Genomic DNA, 18,911 nt, shown 5'->3' with positions numbered 1-18,911 from the left:
ATGATGGGACCGGGGAAATCAGGCAGACTACCCCGGCTGAGCGGCACGGTGCTCGGTAGCGTTTGTTAGTGGCAGTTCTGCCTGGAATTCATCCTCATCCCCGTCCGATGCTAGGTGAATTGGGTTCAGTCTTTAAGTTTATCCTTGATGTTGTATGAAATTTATGTGTATTTACTGGATATAAAGGTCTGAGGGAATGTTCATTAGAAATTCATGTCTGGAGTTTCATTAGTGTCAACTAGATTATCATCGCTCATCTCCATCATCAACTTGCTTGTTCACCAGGATATGTATATTCTCTACGATAAGAAGAATACTCCAGAAGATATTTCATATATTCAAATGCCTCCCGTCTCAGCTCAAGAAACCACCACCATGTCTCTCAGATTCAACAACTTCACCGACGGTGAGACGGTTCACCAGGTACGTGATGAGCGCATCCTGCCACTAATAGTACATTACATGAACGAGACTCTTTTAACATCATTCTCAACCAGCGCTGTGTAATCATCAAGGGAACATACACGGCCAGCTCCAACACCAGCGATGACTTCGCAACAGTAGAAGCCAACGACGGCACCAACACAACCTTCCCGACCCAAACCTGGCCCATCGCAGACAACAGGATCAAAATCATCGCCCTCCTCTCCCCGGGCCTCAACAAACTCACCATCACCCGCACATCCGGCACCCAAAACATCACCGAGGAGCTGAACCTGACATACATCCCCCTTCTCCAATCACCCCCCCTCCACCTCGCCATCATGGTCGCAAAGGATTCCCCCCTCCTCATCGACTGTCCGCCTCTGAAGCACGGCGCCTTCTCCACAGCGCATTCCTCCCTTGACGCCGCCATCGCCAAGCTTCGCATGTCTGCGTACATGTGGCAAGCTCTCACCGCAGAGGACATGCGAACCAAGGGTCTCGGCCGACGCTCTTTCAGGCTTGAGGAAGAATGGGCCGTCGATACGACAAGTCGCGAATTTCTGAATGGGCTGCACGAGGCTGCTCTCTTTGACAGCGGCGCCATGCGCTCTACTGCCAAGGTTCATGTCGTTCGATCGGAGAGAACTACGGCGGAGATTCGTGACGCGGAGGTTGCGCAGCAGAATGAAGACGCAAGGTCAAGAGATGGGTTGTTTGACTACTTTTTGGAGGCGCTTGCGGCTCAGGGTTCTCCTTTTGAAGCTTCGGCGCATCCGGTTGTCGCGGGTATGATTCTTGATTCGCACTTTTCTGTGAGCAAGAAGCTTATTCTAGGTCACGCCGCACTGGGATGCCACAACTCGACTGGTGTGTCCCTCGGCATGATGGGTAGTCACCTGGCGTACTCATGGCCCCGATTCCTCGAAGAAGTCTCAGACTGTCTCCTCGATACTCGCGCCCCGGGGAACACAGTCGGCGACGACAACGGAGAGTGCGGGACGTTCTGGGAGGCTTGTTCGATCGGGCAGGGCGCGTTCTTGCATGAAGTCGGACATGCTTTTGGGGCTCCGCATACGACTGGTATCATGGCGCGCGGGTACTCGGGTCACTGGCCTCGGAACTTTCTGGTTAAGACTGCGTACTCCCAGAGCATCAACAAGGAGGGTTTGGTTGTCGTTGATGGTCAGACGGAGAACGATGCTAGGTGGGATCTACGGGATGCCCTGTCCTTCCGGTCTCTCAACCACTTCTGGCTGCCCGGCGATACCAGACTATCGGCGGCGCAGCGATCAAGTGCCCCGACTGTCTCTCTCATCAATATCGAGACCGAAGATGTCGGGGTGGAGATTGCCTGCGCCGCTAACCTCGCCCGCATGGAGTTCAACGACAAGCCCGAACTTCTTCCACCCATGGATTGCCCGGCCCGGAAGGTCTCCTACACCCTCAAGGAACTCGAAGCCCGCTTCTCCCGCGACGAGAGCCTGAAGCTCTACGTGCTCGGCATGAACGGTAAGACAAAGACAATGCGCGATCTCTGGCGCCTCTTCTCATCTACCACGTACATCCGTATTCCCGGGTCAGAAGTCCTCCTACGCAAGCGATCCGTCGTGACTAAGGATATTGAGGAGTCAATCGATGACGGCGAGGGTGAAAAGTTCTGGTCGTGGGCGACGCTTCTTACTCGGCGTAAGAGTGATGGGTCTGTTGTGCGTGCTAAGTCGGTTGATGTGCGGACTGGATGTATCCTCGACGGCGCGTATGTGCATTTCCCCGGCGGCGATCGTGTCAACTGTGGTCCGCGGATCAGGAAGTGGGGTGGTGGTGAACACACGTTTGGGGGACATGCTTCTGAGGAGGTTCAGATCCCCAAGGGTGCCGAGATTGTTAAGATTGAGGTGTCTAGGGAGGAGGATACCCTTCGCGGTATGAGGATTCATCTGAGTGATGGCTCGTCTGGTGGTGCTTTGACAGGATACGGGGATGTCCCCGAGACCTCGACTCTTGGTAAGTGATCTGATACCCGATTTGCCCCATGAAACTACTGACTCGATGTGGCAAAACAGAAGCGCAAGCAGACGAGCGTATTGTCGGGTTCTATGGACGTAGCTGGTGGGGTAGCAACTTTGACGGCTTGGTTGAGTTTGGTATTATCACTGCGCCCAAGGACTTTGAGCTGCCGGCGGTTGTGTACGGAATGAAGGAGCTTCAAAACAAGGAAGGGGGACTCGGGGTATGAATACTCTGCCACTGCGTGAGCTCGTTGGACATAGGCAACTAACGTCTTTTAGGGTGAAGCCGATTTTGAGAGTGGGGATGAGGAGATGAACGACGAGGAGTAGATGGCCACGGCTTGCGGTTGTTAAGACGGAACCAGCTTTGGATTTCCGTACTGATGTTATATCAAGGATTGAGATAGTTCAAAAGTGTTTCTTTATTGTTCGCGTGAAAGGCTCAGTCACGGCTTACCCTTGCTGTTATCTCTACCCTTGACACGATCTGCTTAACTCGGCGAGGACCCCGCCGACGTAGCTAAGAGCAGTATCTCTTCTTCAACCATTTTTAATGGATCATATGTGCTCGCTTCTTTCCTAAGCTCCTCTGCTCGCCTCTTAAACTTGTCATCACCCAGAACCTCTGTCACTGCCTGCTCAACGGCGCTCACGGATGGAGGAGACTCCGATAGAAACACCCCCAAGTCAGACCACTCAATTCTTCTCCCGATATCTGGCTTGTCAAACGTGTTTCCCGCTTGCACCATCGGCACACCATTTGAGACCGCATGTTGAAACCCTCCGTACCCGCTGTTTGACACAAAGACGTCCGCGTGCGCCAAGATCGCGTCGTACGGGAAGTAATCCACCACCCGAGCATTTACTGGCAATTCTCCGTTCCCAAAAGTGCTCGTGTTGAGAGTTGCTCCGGCCACGCAAAGACAAGCAACGACTAGGATGTCATGACAGGTAGCCAAGGCCTTCATTGTCGGGATGATGAGTTCTTCGTGGTCCAGCACTTCAGTTCCTTGGGCCACAAAGACAATTTTCTTGCGACTGGGTTTCGATACCTGGAGAGATGAGCTGTTTGAGAGGATATCGTTGAACCACCTCGGATATGTAAGGTCAGATGGAATAGGTTTGATCGGGAGCGTCCCCGCGAACTTGATCTTCCGTGGCCAGTCTGATGAAAGGAATTCAAGACTCGGGAGACACATTTGCAGGACTGTGTCGTGACAGACCGTCGATGCGTCCCAGAAGGGATGTTCTATACTCGTTGATAGCCCTTCATAAAGGGACACAACGGGCTTGGGACATCCCATCAACCCCAATACCCATCTCGCACGATCCTCAGCGGCGCTGTTCCACGTCTCTTTGTGTACTCTGACATTCTTTGCCCGCCCTTCCTCACTGTCGTCGAAAGGAAGGCCAGATCCCCACGGTGGCCGCTCAGGGCTGGTCCAGAACACTGGAACGACACCAATCCCGATAGTCTTAATCACCTCATCCTCTTCAAACAGTTCAGGCAGGTCTGTGCCCAACTTCAAAGCCAGCGTCCCGGAGAAGCACGTATCCGACAGGACGAAGATCTGACAGCCGGGCTCTCGTCGTCTCATACCCGCCAACGCCACCCGTACTGATTCCAGTCCGCTTGGTAGCAACGAGATGAATCCCCCATCGAGAGATGCGGCAAGTCTAGTGGCTGGATCCGATGCCTGTGCGATGTCTGGCCAGCGAGATGGATCGTCGAGGGTTTTCCAGAGTCCGATGATGGGACTAAAGTGGGCTCCGATCGCTTCGATTGTCGGCTTCCACCGTTTTGTTCCCAGGACCGTGACGTCGAAGCCGCTGCTGATGAGATGTTTGGTGATTTGGAGCGCTGGTCGCATGTGTCCCTCGCGTGGGGGCACAGCGTAAAGAATCCAAGGTTTTGTCTTTTGTTGGACTAGCATTGTGTCTGGTGAGATGTCATCAGCTACTAGAAAAGAACGAAAGGCTTCGATATTTCTGGCCTCTTGGCAAGTCGTCGTTGAGATGAAGTGTTCGGACGGGGGAGTTATCCAGCTCTCGTTATCAGAGCTAACTCAATTAGCTGATGGATCCGGGGTCCTAAATTGCTGCCAGATAAGCAAGTGCCGTACGAATGAGGAACCCTGAGGTTGAAGATCAAAGCTTGTCTAGATGGACACGAGTCAGTCTAGGATTGAGCCCCAGAACCACCTTCAGCCATATTTGGACCCAGGTAGGTTCAACTTTTGAGGATTTTTGACAGCGTCAAAGCCATATCGGCTGCCCTGTTCCATGATATGGGGTCATGGAAATTGATGTCAGTCATCTCATCTACTGCTTTTGTGTACTTAGTACGTATATGACATCTCAACTCCATTGAATTCCAGCGACATGGGATTTCTTTTTGATCTTACCCTAAGAATCGCTGGGCTCACTGCATGGGGCCCCCTTGACTGCTTTCATTTATTTTGAGTTTGAAGACCACACATGTATGGGGAAGGTCGAATTGAAATACATGTTGATGGTCGCCTGACTCGGGGACCGCGATAAGTGATAGCTGTATCAGTATCAGGTCATCAGTTGAACCCAAGTCTCAGCTACGTCTACGTACACAGCATTCTGGAGCACATGGATTTTGAGAGGCAGGGCGAGAAAACTATCTAGAATACTAACGGGAAGTCGAGAAGAGTAGTTGGTCCGGCTTTGTAACCAATACTATTTTACAGTAAATTTAGGCATATATTGGATGATCACCGTGAATTCTTCCAGAAATCCAGAGCTGGGAGGTTTTGTGTCGTCAATACCTTTAATTATAGCCTTGTAGAATGTGCAACCCAGTGTGCAAGAAAATTTCTCGTGTCAATCTCAAGAAACATAAATGCTAAGCACTTGCGATCGAGACTAGAGTGGCTAGGTGAACCAATGAGATACTGTAGCGCTTCAGTCTCAGATGGTCGGCTGTATTGTCTAATGGCTGTTGGCTGCCTTCATGCAGGTCGAGCATTCACGCCAATTGAAGTTTGTTGTCAAGCGCCCAGCTGCCTAACGTAAGGCTTCCATCAGGCAATGACAAATTGAGGGGTAATGCAAGACTTACTCATGAACCTTACGAGGGACTCTTGTGTCGATGGGGTTTGCTGGCCCAGCAGCTTTGATCAACTCGAGAGTTTTCTCTCCACTACCAACACTTGTCACTTGATCTTTTCCAGTCATCAGGCGTGACCTATCAACACGGGACTTCGTGTCTGGCCATCAGAAGGTCTGGGAAGCTCTCACGAAGATTCCATCTGCAATGTCAGCCAACGAGTCGAAGCGTCGCTCTGAACCTAGACCACTGGATAAGACTACGGCTTTCAATTATCAGCCTTTGGAAGAAATGATCGAGTGCACGAGATTCTTGAGTATCCACCCTGCGAAGGATGACAGCGACCCTATCATAAGTTGCGCCTTGAATCACATTGCATTCGGGGAAAAGCCAAGCTACGAAGCTTTGTCATACAGATGGGGCGAGGAGGCTTCTGTGCACACAATTATACTCAATGGTCATACATTCCTCGTGAGGAAGAATCTTTACGATGCTCTTCTCTACCTTCGGAGTAGAGGCAATTGTGGTCTCCTGTGGGTTGACGCGATCTGCATTGACCAAGAGAATGTGCAGGAGCGCAACAGGCAGGTTGCCATTATGAGACATATTTACTTCAGAGCACAAACAGTCGTTGTTTGGTTGGGAAGTAGTTATTCACAATTTCAAGAGGAAATGGGCCCTCTTGAAGCTCGCTTTGCTTCAGAAGAGAGCACGATGGATGAAAGCCCGACCACTGCAACGGAATTCGGCGACCCCGACGACGGACACGCGGCAAGTTTAGAATGCGAGCGCGAAATGGTGCTTCGCTTGGCGAAAGACGAGTACTGGAACCGAGTCTGGATCATTCAGGAGATAGGACAAGCAAGGCAGAGGCGAGTCTGCTTCGGGAACATGGAGTTGAGTTGGGGCAACTTCATCAGGATGATGACCCACCACAGCGTCACGACTGAAGGGCCTCTTCGGTTGAACCAGCAGGTCGAACAAAAATACCAGGGCTCTCATACTTTGAGACGTCTTCTTTACGATCACCAGAAGTCTCGATGCCAAGACCCAAAAGATAAGATCTTTGGGCTGATTGGTTTGGCAGTGGATGGCCGTGGCTACCCCAGCCCAGACTATGACAAGTCACTGCTTCAAATTTGGACCGAAACGATGGAGTTCATGAACAGCAGAAGAATGTTCGATGATAAGAATGAACTTGATATTGTATCCCACGCAACTTTGATCAAATTCCTTCTCATGGGAACACGAAGTACACCGATTCAACAAATCCTGGGACCCTATGTTGCTGAACCTGAGAAACAACTTATTTCACTCCAACATGGATACATCCACCCCCACGCATTCAAATTGACTGGATATTTACTTGGAATTATTCGATCTCTAGGTCCTTCAGTGAAAGACGTGGCTGGCAATCTGGGTCAAGTCGATGAGTGGTCCCATGGGGTCCAAACCAACTACGGAGACGATCTTGGAAATGCCTGCAGGCAGAGCGACGATCTTATAGGGGCCATCTTGGACAAAGAGAACGCGGGCATTGGGCAGATGTGCTTTAACCAGTCTAGTCTTGTCACCTGGGAAGATCAGATAGATTCTAATTATTCTTTGACGGACTTGCTAAATTGGATTGATCGAAACAAGCATGCATTGGGGTCTATTGAAAGCACCCCGAACCACTCCGACCATTCATCACATACTACAACCACGGACTCTACAGATGCAGAAACTCTCCTGTACTAGCTTTGGACCGGTCGTCACTTCGACCAGAGTCCTGAGTGGAAAATGGGGGTCGTTTCAAGCCGAGCAGCATTGGGAGACATTATATGCTGGGTTGGAGGCACCAAGACGGCCTTGGTCGTGAGGCCAACAGGGAGGCGAAAGGAATATAGATCGACTGAATACGCGAAATTTCAAGTAATCGGTACAGCCGTCATTGCCGAAGACATTGCGGACTCAACGATTGATCATTATCGGAGACTGAATATTCAGGGTGTGGGTGGCCTGGGCCACTATCAACAGGAAGCAAAACTGAGAGGAAAATTGTCTTTAATGTTGGACGCTCGTACCCTCTACGTAATTCTACTTGGAACTCAGCATTGAGCTGGTCGCAAACTTTTTTCATTAATGATTTCCTTCTCTTTCCTACCATGATCCAGTTGTTGTTTATCATACTCAAATTGATGCATAAGATCAGTACCTTCTCTTGGATGATTATTGAATGAAGAGTAAATTGGCATGCTTTTTTTCTAATCCCTTAAGAGAGACTTTCAATTACAGATTTCAGAAAGGTGCTCAGATCTATTTGTGATTTTGGTGGGTTTGCGTCAATCTGAAATTGATTAAAATAGGTACCGAAGGCTTTGTCTCATGCAGCCTAGACCCAAGCTGACCAGGGTGACGATGTAGGATTCCGACTGCTGGGCCTCGGAGCCGAGTGTCAGTCGGTCATCGACGTAAGACTGGCTTTACAGGTATAAATACTCGAAGATCCTTCTGCCAAAATACCACCCTGCTATGCTAGACAGTCGTTGATCTCGTCCAAAAGTTTTAACCCTGGAGCACATTATGCTCATTTGAATCCATATGGATAACAAAGAGCACGTTGATCTCGACGACATGGGGACACATAATGTGAGTGGAGGCGACCATTTCAAGACTGCCACCACGGTACCAACAGTAGCTTCAGATGAGGCTGTGCAGGGTAGACTGCAACGATTGTACCAGGATCATGGGGTAAAGGCTCAATTTATCACATCATTTGCGGCGGCAATCGCTCACACATTCTGTTCACGAATAGGCAACTTGGGAAAGTCTAGATGACCCCCATGATCCCTACAACTGGCCGACGTACCGCAAGGTCACAATTGCGGTACTGATTTCAACTGGGCAGTTGATCACTCTCATGTCAACTAGCATGATGGCATCCGCTCTACCACAAATACCTCGAGATCTTGGTATCAGTGCTACCACCACACAAATCACCTTCTCGCTGTTCGTCTTGGGCCAAGCATTTGCCCCTTTCCTGATCGCAGCTTTGTCTGAGATGTATGGGAGAAAGCCTGTCTGGATTGGTTCGTGTTGCTTCTATCAGCTTTGGAATGCACTCTGTCCCGTCGGAAAAAGTGCGCCGTTGATGATTGCCGGACGGTTTCTGTCCGGTTGCGGAGCCAGTGCTGGTGTAGTGGTATTTGAACCCCGGATACATTCTCACTAATTTCTCTATAGGTACGAACTGACGACGGTTGATAGTTGACAGGTCCCATCATGGCTGACATGTACCGGGTCAAAGACCGTGGTAAATCTCTTGCAATAGCATCGTTCATCCCATACTTTGGCCCTGCGCTCGGCCCCATCATCGGCGGGCTTGTGTCGGATTATATTGAATGGCCGTGGCTATTCTGGATATTGTCCATGTTCTCAGCAGGGATTACATTCATCGCATACTTTTTGGTTGACGAGACCTACACGCCGATCTTGCTTCAGCGCAAAGTTGAAAGCCAGTCCTCGAGCGGCCGCAATCGCTCCGGTCCGCCGTGGAACGGACTTGCCCAAAGGGGGCTTTCCAAGGGACTATCAATCCATCTTCTGAGACCGATAAAAATTCTGACCCGCCGACCGATCATCCTAGTGATATCATGGATATGGGCAATTAGCTTCGGTCTCTATGTTCTCGTTCTCTCGTCATTTGCCAGCCTGTGGATGGACAAATACGGCCAATCAGAAACCCAGAGTACGCTCAACTACATTGCTCTAGCGATTGGCATCACAATTTCTTCGCAGGCTGGAGGTCCACTCATGGATTACATTTTCCGACGTCTCCAAGATAGATCCAAGGGCGATACAACCCCGGAGTTTCGAGTGCCCTACCTCATCGTTGGTGTTGTTCTCCTCCCCGTTGGTTTGTTCTGGTATGGATGGGCGGCAGAGAGGGGCATGCATTGGGCATTCGTGGCTGTCGGCGCCGCCATCTTTACATGCGGAACGTTTGTCACGGGGTCTGCGATAAACGCTTACCTGATTGACGAGTTCAAACATGCTGCATCGGCAAGCGCAGCAGCACGTATGCTGTCAAACGTATTTGGTTTCGCTTTCCCCATCTTCGCTCCGCAACTTTTCAGTAGGCTCGGATACGGCTGGGGCAATAGTCTGCTAGCATTCGTATTCATAGGAGTTGGTTTGCCATGCCCTATCATTCTTTGGCTCTGGGGCGCGAAGATACGGGCTCTAGGACGAGGAGCTCAAGATTGAGTGCTTTTAGATATTGCAGATATCATCAAGGTCAATAACAGAGGATGAAGGTCAAAGATAGTTGGAGTCGCAGGAACAGTACACATATGGTTTGCAAAATACTTTGAGTTTCATCATACCCCCAGTCATTAGATCCCCGATTAATCTAAATTCACAACGAACACCCGAGCTTGAAGCAGTGGAATAGACCAAGAACAATTACTACGGCCGCCTGGAAACGGCCACCTTCCTAGCTAGACCTGAAGTCAACCGTGAACCCAATGTTGTAAGAAACGCAACCCATATGTAGAGCCCGTTGGAAGAAGTGAATAAGCAAGCCCCTCGATTCGAAGAGCCAGTAATGAGAAGAAGAGTCTTTTGATCACCGAATTCTCTTACAACAGGAAGACGACTCCAGCAACCGCGCCGAGAGCCATGCCGACGAAGCCGAACGGAACAGCAGATCTGCTGGAACCGGCGACGGTAACAACAGGGGGCTTGGCGCCTCCTGTGGGAACACCACCGCCGGGTGCCGTGGGGTTGACGGAAGGCTGGCCTGCGGGAGGGTTGGCAGGGGGCTGACCGGCAGGGGGCTGACCGGCAGGGGGCTGAGCAGAGTTGACGGGAGGCGAGACCGGCATGGAAGGGTTCAAAGGAGGCTGGCCAGCCGGAGGCGTAACAGCAGGGCCGGAAGGAGGGGCCCCTGAAGGAGGCACACCAACAGGGGGCATAGCAGAGTTGGAAGGAGGTTGTCCGACAGGAGGCTGAACAGACGGGTTCAAGGGAGGCTGTCCGGCAGGAGCAGTAGCCGTAGGCACAGCCGGGGGGTTTGCCGGAGGGCTTGCGGGAGGCATGGCCGGAGCGGTGCCGGTGGGGTACGGGAGAGTGCTCGGCGGCTGGGGCTTGGGGCAGTCACCGTTGCAAGGAGTGACGACCTTGCACTTGTCGTCGGTGCACTCGTACTTCTTGTTGACGTCGGTGTACGGGCAGGTCTCGTGCTCGCACATGTCGCCTGTGCAGACGTACTTCTTGTAGCATTCCTCTCCCGAGCAGGTCTCGATCTTGCAAGCATTGCCGTAGCAGGTGATCTTCTCCTTGATGCACTCGTCTCCCTGGCACTGAGAGTATCCGCAGAGTCCGCTCTTGCAGATAATCTTGCGGCCGCAGTCGTATCCGCTGCAGGTCTCCGGGTGGCAAAGTCCGTCCACGCACACAAGGCGGCGGCGGCACTCATCACCGTAGCAGGGGTAGTCGAAGCTGACATAGTCACCGTAGCAGACGAGCTTCTTGTAGCAGTCATCGCCGTAGCAGGGCTGGCCGAAGCACTGTCCGTTGCTGCAGGGGTTGGGCACGGGAGTCTCAGTAGGGCAGTAGGTGGTTGTGACGGTGGTGACGCCGGTGGTGAGGGATCCGATGGCACAAGTTGAGACTCCAGGAGGGCAAGAAGTGACGGTTCCAGTCGTCGTCGTTGTGAAAGAAGTAGTAACAGTCGCAGACGCGGTGGTTCCACCGGCAAGTCCGAGACGGATGTAGATGGTGAAGCGAACGTTGAGGCCAATAAGTTGACGTCTGGTCAGTCCGACCTGCCCACCACAGCGCTCGGCGCTGTTTCCACCGCAGGGAATGTTGCATTGGTCATCAGGAACGGAAACCTCATTGACAGAGTCGACAGTTGAGCCACAGAAGCAATCATTGGCGAAGAGACCGACGTACTTGCTGGACGGGCAAGCAGCAACGCAGCGCTCGATGGTCATGGATGCAGCAGATTGAGTGAGAACAAAGGTCGGGAAGCTTGAAGGAGAGCTGAAGCAGCCCAAGTAGCTCGCATCACCGACAGTCAGGGGGTTGACAGACGCGCTGGAAGACGCAGCAGCACTGGAAGTGGAAGTGGAGCTGGAAGTAATCTGAGTGTCAATGGTGGACGTGGTGGGAACGCTGGTGACGCCCTCCGAAGTAGAGCTGATGGTTGTGACAAAGGTGCTGCCATCGCTGGTGAAGCTTGACGTGGACACGAATGTGGATGTGAAAGAAGAAGGGACGCTGGTGGTGATGACGGAAGAGGTGCCTGATCCGATGCTCGTGGTAACCGAAGGGACACTGGTGACGCCCGAGGTGACGCTTGAGAGAGTAGTCACGAAGGTGCTGCTACCGCTGACGAAGCTAGAGGTAGAGATGACAGTCGAGGTGAAGGAAGAGGCGACGCTGGTGGTGCCAACAGAGGTCGTAGCAGAACCAACGCTGGTAGAGACGGAGGGCACGCTGGTGACTCCAGTGGTGGCGGAGGAGACAGTGGAAGCACCTGTACTACCTGCGCCAGTTGAGGACGAGGTGGCTACGGCCACAGTTGAGGTGATGCTGGAGGCAACAGAGCTGACTGTTGTAGACGGGAAGATAGTCGTAACACCTCCTCCAAGAAGGGTTGAGACAAGGCCGGCGGGGTTGACAACGAGGGTTCCGACGGGGAGAGCAACGGTGACACCATTAGCACCGACGCCAACGGTGGCAAGACCGCCAACCCCGACGCCGACTCCGGCAGTTCCGGCTCCGACGGTGATCGGGATGCCGCCAGCACCGACAGAGGCTACGACACCTCCTGAGTTGACACCAGCAGTGACAGTGGCACCAGCGACACCAACAGAGGCGGCGATCGTGGATCCAACGCCAGCACCAACGGTGGCAACACCGCCGAGACCGAGGCTGACACTGACAGTGTTGCCGACATTGGCACCGACACCTACGCCTGCAATCGTTGTGGTAAGACCGACGTTGACGGGAAGAGTGGGGATCGGGAGCCCGAGAACCTGAGCCGCAGATCCCTGGGCCAGGAGGGCAACGGCGGCGATAGAGCGGAGCGCCATTGCGAAGAGAGTGACAAGAGTGATTACTAAAGAGTGACTAGACCTCTGGCGGTTAGCGAGAGAAATGAGGTCAAACTGAAAGAATGAATGTGGCCCAAAGGCAATGAAAGAATGTCGTGATTATCGTGGTGATGGGAGTGAGAAGGGAATTCTCTGAGGAGGCAATGTTGCCTTCTTTTTATCTCGGATTTCGTTTGCCATCGTGTTGACATCGTCTGAAAATAGAAGACCGAGAATGCTCTGCGAAGCTTTGCGATGCCATAGTCGCCCCTGAGAAACGGAACCACCTCGAAGAATGCAGCAATATCCTCTCCATGCCTCATCTGAGTCTAGCAGTGGGCGATGCGTCGCCTCTGTCCTGCTGCCTGAGGGTCTCCTTGTGAACATTAGCTCCCTATCATCATGATCTAGCCCTACCTCTCCTTACACAAGGCTAAGTAGGATGGTTGAAAAGGAAAGTCGTTCGCTTGGCTCGGACTATGCCGGTTGGCACTAAGAGACCTTAGGATCCAGTCGCGTGAAGAGAGGCGATGTATGTTATTGTTGCACGAAGGATTCAGAATGGAGTGCGATGTTTCTCGGAAACGAACCTTAACCACCTCAATGCCCTTGAACAAGGCGTAAAGTACTAGAGATACTACTTTCTCAACGGCACATCCAAATTCGGATGGAGTCTGCAACAAATTCAACTTCACAAAGACCCGTCATGTTCAGCCAGATGTTCATTCTCAAAAGAGCGTTTGCCGCGTCACGGTCTGACATATCCAGCAATATGTCGACGCGGCCTCGGGCCGTAGGACTGGAAAATTGCTGTTAATCGCGGTCTGGAACACACCACGCCCTCCGCACTTGTGCCGTTTTCCTGGGTAAGACATTGTCTTACTCGGATAGGCCACCTTGAGCCCCGTGAGGAAAGGGTTGCCGTGGTATTGCCGGATGATGTCGGCAATATGGGCGCCGTAATGTCTAAGATTTTCCGGCATTTGCGGGTGTGGAATGCAAAAACTCCTCAGGGGGCCCTGGGAGTCAATCTTGTGCCGGCCCCGTGGTATTTCAAAACAATCCCTTGGCAGAGCGTTCTACAAACATTCCAGGTGGCCTCGGACCGAACACTACATACGCATCCCTACCGTATTGAAGTCTTGTTTTTCGAACGTGTTACAGCGTGCCTCCTGGGGCGCCAACAAAAGCCTTGCCGGGCCACGCCGGCTATTCAGCTGGGGGTTTTGAGAGACAGGTCTCGTCATTGATTGCCGCAAGACTGTCTTTGGCGCTTCCCCATTCGACGACACCATCCCAGGGGTAAGTTCGTGGCGTGATTGACCCTGGGACGGTAGTACGGTGGCTGAGGGGGCGTCCACTGAGGCAGACTGGAAATAGACATATCTCAAAGCTTAGCACAGCTTCAACTAGTCGGATGGACTGTGTGACGGTGTCTGGACACACCAATCAAGTCGCGCCCTAAGATCGCGTAACCAGGTCCTAGGCAAAGAATGAGATGAGATAGGTAGTACAGCGCGAGTCATCTATTGTCATTCTACCTCCTTGGTTGGCCAAGCATCATCACGATAGTGCCAGCCTGATCGAGCTGGGGGAAGTTGATGATGTATTCCTCTCCCCAGGAGTGAAAGATAACTTTGGGCTGACTCCCCTCGGACACCCGAGCTTCGCTACCACTCACTAGATTGATATAACGACACGACATCAAGTAACCCAAGTGTGAGCAAAATAGATCGAAGAGATCAACCCCACTGAAGTAGATTTTTTTTCGTACGGATATCTGTACAGAGACTGTAACGCCCCTGACTTGGGTTTGATTAAGGGAGGCGAGGGGAAAGGCCCATATGCCTCAGTGACAGTCTCTGTTTGGTCTCATTAACATTTCCCTCTCCCCACACTGACGGAGTTGACTTTACCATTTCATGGTCCCCCTACTACGTATATCCTTGTCGATAGATGCCCTCCTGAGCAGCATGTAGATCTCAGTATCTCGCAAATTCTTTGCTAATGCGGGTGTTCCATAGATTCTCAATACGGCATCCAAATGTCCTCCTGGCTTGCAATCTATCCTTCAGCTATTAGGTGAGCTTATCAGAAAACTGTCCTGCTTGATCTTGATCACGGTCGTCCCACGCTCCGATTTCTTTACAGCCTTTCTTGTTACATGTCGAGCCACACTCTAGCTTCTTGGACTGAAGGTAAAGAGTCTAGATCATAATTCATTTGCTGGCCCACACTCAACGTAACTGACCCGCGTACGACTTTTGGTAAGAACCCCGGATAGGATCTGTACAGCCGAGCCATGTGTCCTTGCTGCACTCAAACGCATTTAACTACTGCCTGCATTCACTTTGACCCCGTTGCGGTATCACTATGGTTCTTGGGAAGCCTTGGGTGCGAGTGCCGGCATCGGCTTATTGGAGTTTCCCCTGACTACTGGCATACAAGGCTGAGTACTGCGGATAGTGACCGTACTCAGTAAGATAAGGGCATTGGCAAAAATCCGATTCACGATAGTATTAATTCATATCTCTTGAACCACATGGTCACATCTCTTGAATTACATGGTCGCGACAAGTCATCCCGTTTCAAGGATGCAAAAGTTTTGAAACGGGCGATAATGCAGGCCAACGAGTCTAGGGTGGTGGCTATCCGCAAAAAGGAAAGCGTCCGCGGGACCCATGCGCAGACAGGGATCAAATTCGATCCCAATAATTAAAGGGGTTTGCGGTTGGCGTTTAGGCAAGCTTACTCCTCGCTTCTCAAAGATTCTGGATTCTTTCAGACCGAACCGAACGGATAGCCGCCGAAAATTATCGTGTGAAAAGGGGGATGACCTACCCAACTGGATGGTCTATGCCTCCAAGTCGCATTATCCCCACTTCTTAACAGACAAGCATCCCCCTAGCAATTACACCCACGACTCCAAACTACTTCTCTGTGCCGATTGTCCGGCCCCGAAGTTCGGGAAAGTCATCCTATTTCACTATGCCCTCACCGAGCGGCCCATATTGATTGTCGGTGGCCCATCCTAGGATATTGTGGCCCGGAATTGTATGAAAATTTATCGATGACGCGACGTAATTTTTTCTGCCCAGTCGCCAGAGCGAGTTTTCATACTGAGTATATCTTAGCCGACGTCGCTTAGACCAGCGTTCGGATGCTTCGAAGCGCCCACATACCGACTTACCTGGAAGCCAGATACCGCTTACCTAAGGCAGAAAACACGAGCCCCGAATGAACATGACCCATCTGCAAATCCTTTTCCGCCGGCTGTCGGGTTCGGTAAACTGGGTTCACAGGTGAAGGTCCAGAATACGAAGGAAAATCTTGACTCTGCCTGTGGGAGGGTGTCATCGAAGTCACGTTCGCCAGTTTCTCAAATTACATCTCCAACGTTATCTGAGGGCGCCGAGCTCATCAACATAGGCTGCGTAGTGTCAAATCCAGACGCGCGCCAGGTTGTTTGTATGCCTGATACAGCCAGTGATCAATTCACAATTAAAGATTTAGGGATCTAGCCTCAGTGATGTTGATCTTAGGAGCAACTGGGGAATAGCAGACATTCTAATCCCGACGGGTCTGCTGCTCACCGGATGACTTGAGATCTCCGGTGGGTGGACCACGTTGTAAATGTGAGCCTCTCCTATGCCATCCCTGCTGATAGGAGCCAAGGATTAGGGTTGCTGATAAGGTTGCCAACTTCTCGGGTAGAGGACTTTTAGTGAAAAAATAGTCGTACAGACACAACGCTTTCAAAACTTCCAAGCGTGGGATACCGATCTAGATAAACAATAAGCTTGATATTTGGGTGTACGTATGCGACCAACTGGAGCAGTCGAAGTCATAGATCGTGGTGAAAAATAGGAGAGCCCCCGGCTATTCCTGCTGAGAGTCTACGAGTGGGCTGATCTCCCGGACTGTTCCCATCGTCGCATCGGACGAAAAAGCGGATAACAATGGAATAACACAGACGCTAGTGATGTTGGATGTGGTCCATATCCAATCAACATTTAGAAACTAATCCATCGCAGGCATCGTGCGGCTCTGCCAAGTTAATTCACTTTGGACAAAACGGGATGCCCCACGAACGTGGTTCCCTTTTCGGCTGCATGCCGCTGCCAAAGGCGATGGCGTGAAACTTGGTCGGAAATTTAGAAGGGGCTTAATTACGTCGGGTATCCCTTTCTGGACGACGAGGCACAGCAATGGGGCATGGTACAAGTCTTGAGAGCTGAGAATACTTTATAAGAAGTTGGAAAGACTTTCGTCTCATGATGGCTTTTTGTTCGGTCATTCTCTTGCTCTTCAACGTTTCGTTCCTTGTCGCATTCCCTCCTTACTTCTCTACCTTTTACTCACTTTTTTAACTTCTTCGTTCGTTTTACAGACACAGGATGTCTTCCCTTCTTTTCGCTACCGGTCTCCTCGCCGGCCTGGCCCAGGCTTACACCCAGGTCAACGTTGCCTCCCCTTTCATGACCAAGAACATCGATCCCATTGTCTACCCCGGCCAGTACGACAAGTCTCACTTGCACTCCTTCTTCGGCTCCGACGCCGTCACCATCAACACCAAGACCAGCGCCGAGCTCCAAAAGGGATGCACCAACGCCGAGAACCCCAACGACTTGTCAGTCTACTGGATCCCCACGCCGCTCTACACCACCGATGGCGGCAAGACCTACGAGCCCATGCCTCTGTCGCGCTTCAGCGCCTACTACAACCTTGGCGAGACTGAGGCAGAGGTCGCTATCCCCCAAAACCTCCAGATGGTTGCCGGCAAGGCCACCGCCACAAACGAGGGCGACATGATCGCCGACGCCCAGTCCTCGTGGGCCTGCGAGAACGGCGGCGGCGGCAGCACCGATGCCAACGGTTTCCCCTCCTCCACCTGCGGCACCCACCTCCAGCAGCTCCTCTACTTCCCCCAGTGCGTCAACACCGAGACCCTCGAGACCGCCTACAAGACCAAGCGCGGTGGCAGCTGCCCCTCCGGCATGAAGTCTATGCCTCAGCTCCGCTTCTCCATCCGCTACGACCTCCGCAAGGTTCTGCCCAACGGCTGGAGCGGCACCGCGCCCTTCAAGCTCGCCTGCGGCCCTGCCTGGTGCTCCCACGGCGACTTCATCAACGGCTGGACCACGGAGGCTGCCACCAACATGCTCGCCACCACCAAGGAGAAGCAGAAGTTCTCTTCCGTCAACGGCGCCCTCGGCACCTACAACTCCGGCCCTACCTGCAAGGCCACCGACGCTGACCCCTCCCACGGCACCAGCGACTACGCCGAGAGCGTTGCCGCCATGAGCAAGCGTGACGTTGAGTCCTGGGGTTGGTCCACCAAGTCGCGTTTCGTTCGCGCATAAATCAAGAGCATCACAGCATCTGTAGAGTTGAGAAGCGGCGTTGTTGTACATAGACCATCACGTGTCGAACACTTCTTTGTATCATACTACCTACTTTAGAGGAACGAACATACTTGGCTCGTTGAGCCAGCTGGAGAGCGCAGTAGAGGCTTGATCGCACTACTTGCGCCGGCATACAAAAAACCAGATTTTTGACCATTACGTTGCCCACCATAATTGTGACACGGTTGCAGACACGGTTGCAGAGCTAAGCTTTTCTTCAAGTTTATCGAAAACGACTAGGTGAATGCAAATTGCTAGTGTCGGCAATTATCGACTCTCCGAGCGACGAGGCCGCACGATGGCCATGACGCAAGGTGCTAAAGCTGCAACTCGGTTACAAAACCTCATGAAGGCCAATGGCCAGTAAAAAGACTTTTTGTTGGGGCCTCCCTTACTCTCCTTATAAGACGCGTGCTATGATCAGCGTCTCCAATAAGATCTTCTATGCTTAAGTTCGAGGTAAAGCAACCGGCAGGCCATCAATGCCGTACAGCGGGGACCTGCTGTCGTCTGATCTAAATGACCTGGCCGCCCGCGGGGTTGTTTCAAGACTAAAATTACTGGCACCTACATCTAAGCGATGATCAAGGAAACAATGTTAAGGCCAATGAGAAGCGAGGAAATCCAGGCAATTCGTTTCTTTGTCGAGGGTAATTGACTACACTTGACACTTCGGCTACAGCTACTATGAAACTCCATGTCTTCAGAAGCTCTTCAGCCCCCCGAAGGTCATGATAACTGTCTTATTTATGCACCTTAGTTGACGGTGGCATGCTGGGCCTTGAGGTATATTCTATTTCTCAGCCACAGCCACCTGAAAAAATCTCGAGCATCCTTCATAGACTTTGATCATATGTGTTATGTTCTTGTCGGAAATTGAGAACCCCCAGGCTATGCTGATTTTGAATTT

At 51.8% G+C, this 18,911-nt stretch overlaps 6 protein-coding genes across 6 annotated transcripts; 4 read left to right on the top strand and 2 right to left on the bottom strand.

The window, feature by feature from the left end:
* Positions 1–217: 217 nt before the first annotated feature.
* Positions 218–2,927, top strand: BDZ83DRAFT_641883 (zinc metallo proteinase). The gene is made up of 3 exons (XM_060509580.1): positions 218–423; positions 498–2,430; positions 2,490–2,927. The coding sequence occupies exons 1-3, from the start codon at positions 289–291 to the stop codon at positions 2,660–2,662; spliced, it is 2,241 nt and encodes a 746-aa protein (XP_060358392.1). The 5' UTR covers positions 218–288; the 3' UTR covers positions 2,663–2,927.
* Positions 2,487–4,846, bottom strand: BDZ83DRAFT_153790 (UDP-glucuronosyl/UDP-glucosyltransferase). The gene is made up of 3 exons (XM_060501341.1): positions 4,841–4,846; positions 4,559–4,760; positions 2,487–4,496 (listed from the first exon to the last, which is right to left on the bottom strand). The coding sequence occupies exon 3, from the start codon at positions 4,367–4,369 to the stop codon at positions 2,927–2,929; it is 1,443 nt and encodes a 480-aa protein (XP_060358391.1). The 5' UTR covers positions 4,370–4,496; positions 4,559–4,760; positions 4,841–4,846; the 3' UTR covers positions 2,487–2,926.
* Positions 4,847–5,524: 678 nt separating this feature from the next.
* Positions 5,525–7,749, top strand: BDZ83DRAFT_641876 (heterokaryon incompatibility protein-domain-containing protein). The gene has a single exon (XM_060509579.1). The coding sequence runs from the start codon at positions 5,719–5,721 to the stop codon at positions 7,249–7,251; it is 1,533 nt and encodes a 510-aa protein (XP_060358390.1). The 5' UTR covers positions 5,525–5,718; the 3' UTR covers positions 7,252–7,749.
* Positions 7,750–8,092: 343 nt separating this feature from the next.
* On the top strand, positions 8,093–9,946 carry BDZ83DRAFT_767881 (putative efflux pump antibiotic resistance protein; the record flags this gene model as incomplete). Its single annotated transcript, XM_060515295.1, has 3 exons — positions 8,093–8,244; positions 8,309–8,695; positions 8,761–9,946. Coding segments are annotated over 3 exons (1,538 nt in total), but the record flags the coding sequence as incomplete, so codon positions are not given.
* Positions 9,947–10,133: 187 nt separating this feature from the next.
* On the bottom strand, positions 10,134–12,725 carry BDZ83DRAFT_712127 (uncharacterized protein; the record flags this gene model as incomplete). Its single annotated transcript, XM_060511608.1, has 3 exons — positions 11,793–12,725; positions 10,461–11,642; positions 10,134–10,235 (listed from the first exon to the last, which is right to left on the bottom strand). Exons 1-3 carry the CDS (start codon positions 12,594–12,596, stop codon positions 10,134–10,136), a joined length of 2,088 nt encoding a protein of 695 aa, XP_060358388.1. The 5' UTR covers positions 12,597–12,725.
* A 4,006-nt stretch (positions 12,726–16,731) lies between these two features.
* On the top strand, positions 16,732–18,156 carry BDZ83DRAFT_641870 (uncharacterized protein). Its single transcript, XM_060509578.1, has one exon. The coding sequence runs from the start codon at positions 16,994–16,996 to the stop codon at positions 17,957–17,959; it is 966 nt and encodes a 321-aa protein (XP_060358387.1). The 5' UTR covers positions 16,732–16,993; the 3' UTR covers positions 17,960–18,156.
* The last annotated feature ends 755 nt before the right edge of the window (positions 18,157–18,911 follow it).

Source organism: Colletotrichum acutatum (assembly GCF_030867785.1).
Source record: "Colletotrichum acutatum strain CBS 112980 chromosome Unknown BDZ83scaffold_190, whole genome shotgun sequence".
Lineage (NCBI taxonomy): Eukaryota > Fungi > Ascomycota > Sordariomycetes > Glomerellales > Glomerellaceae > Colletotrichum > Colletotrichum acutatum.
Note: the sequence above shows the minus strand (reverse complement) of the source record. Positions and strands in the feature narration are given on the sequence as shown.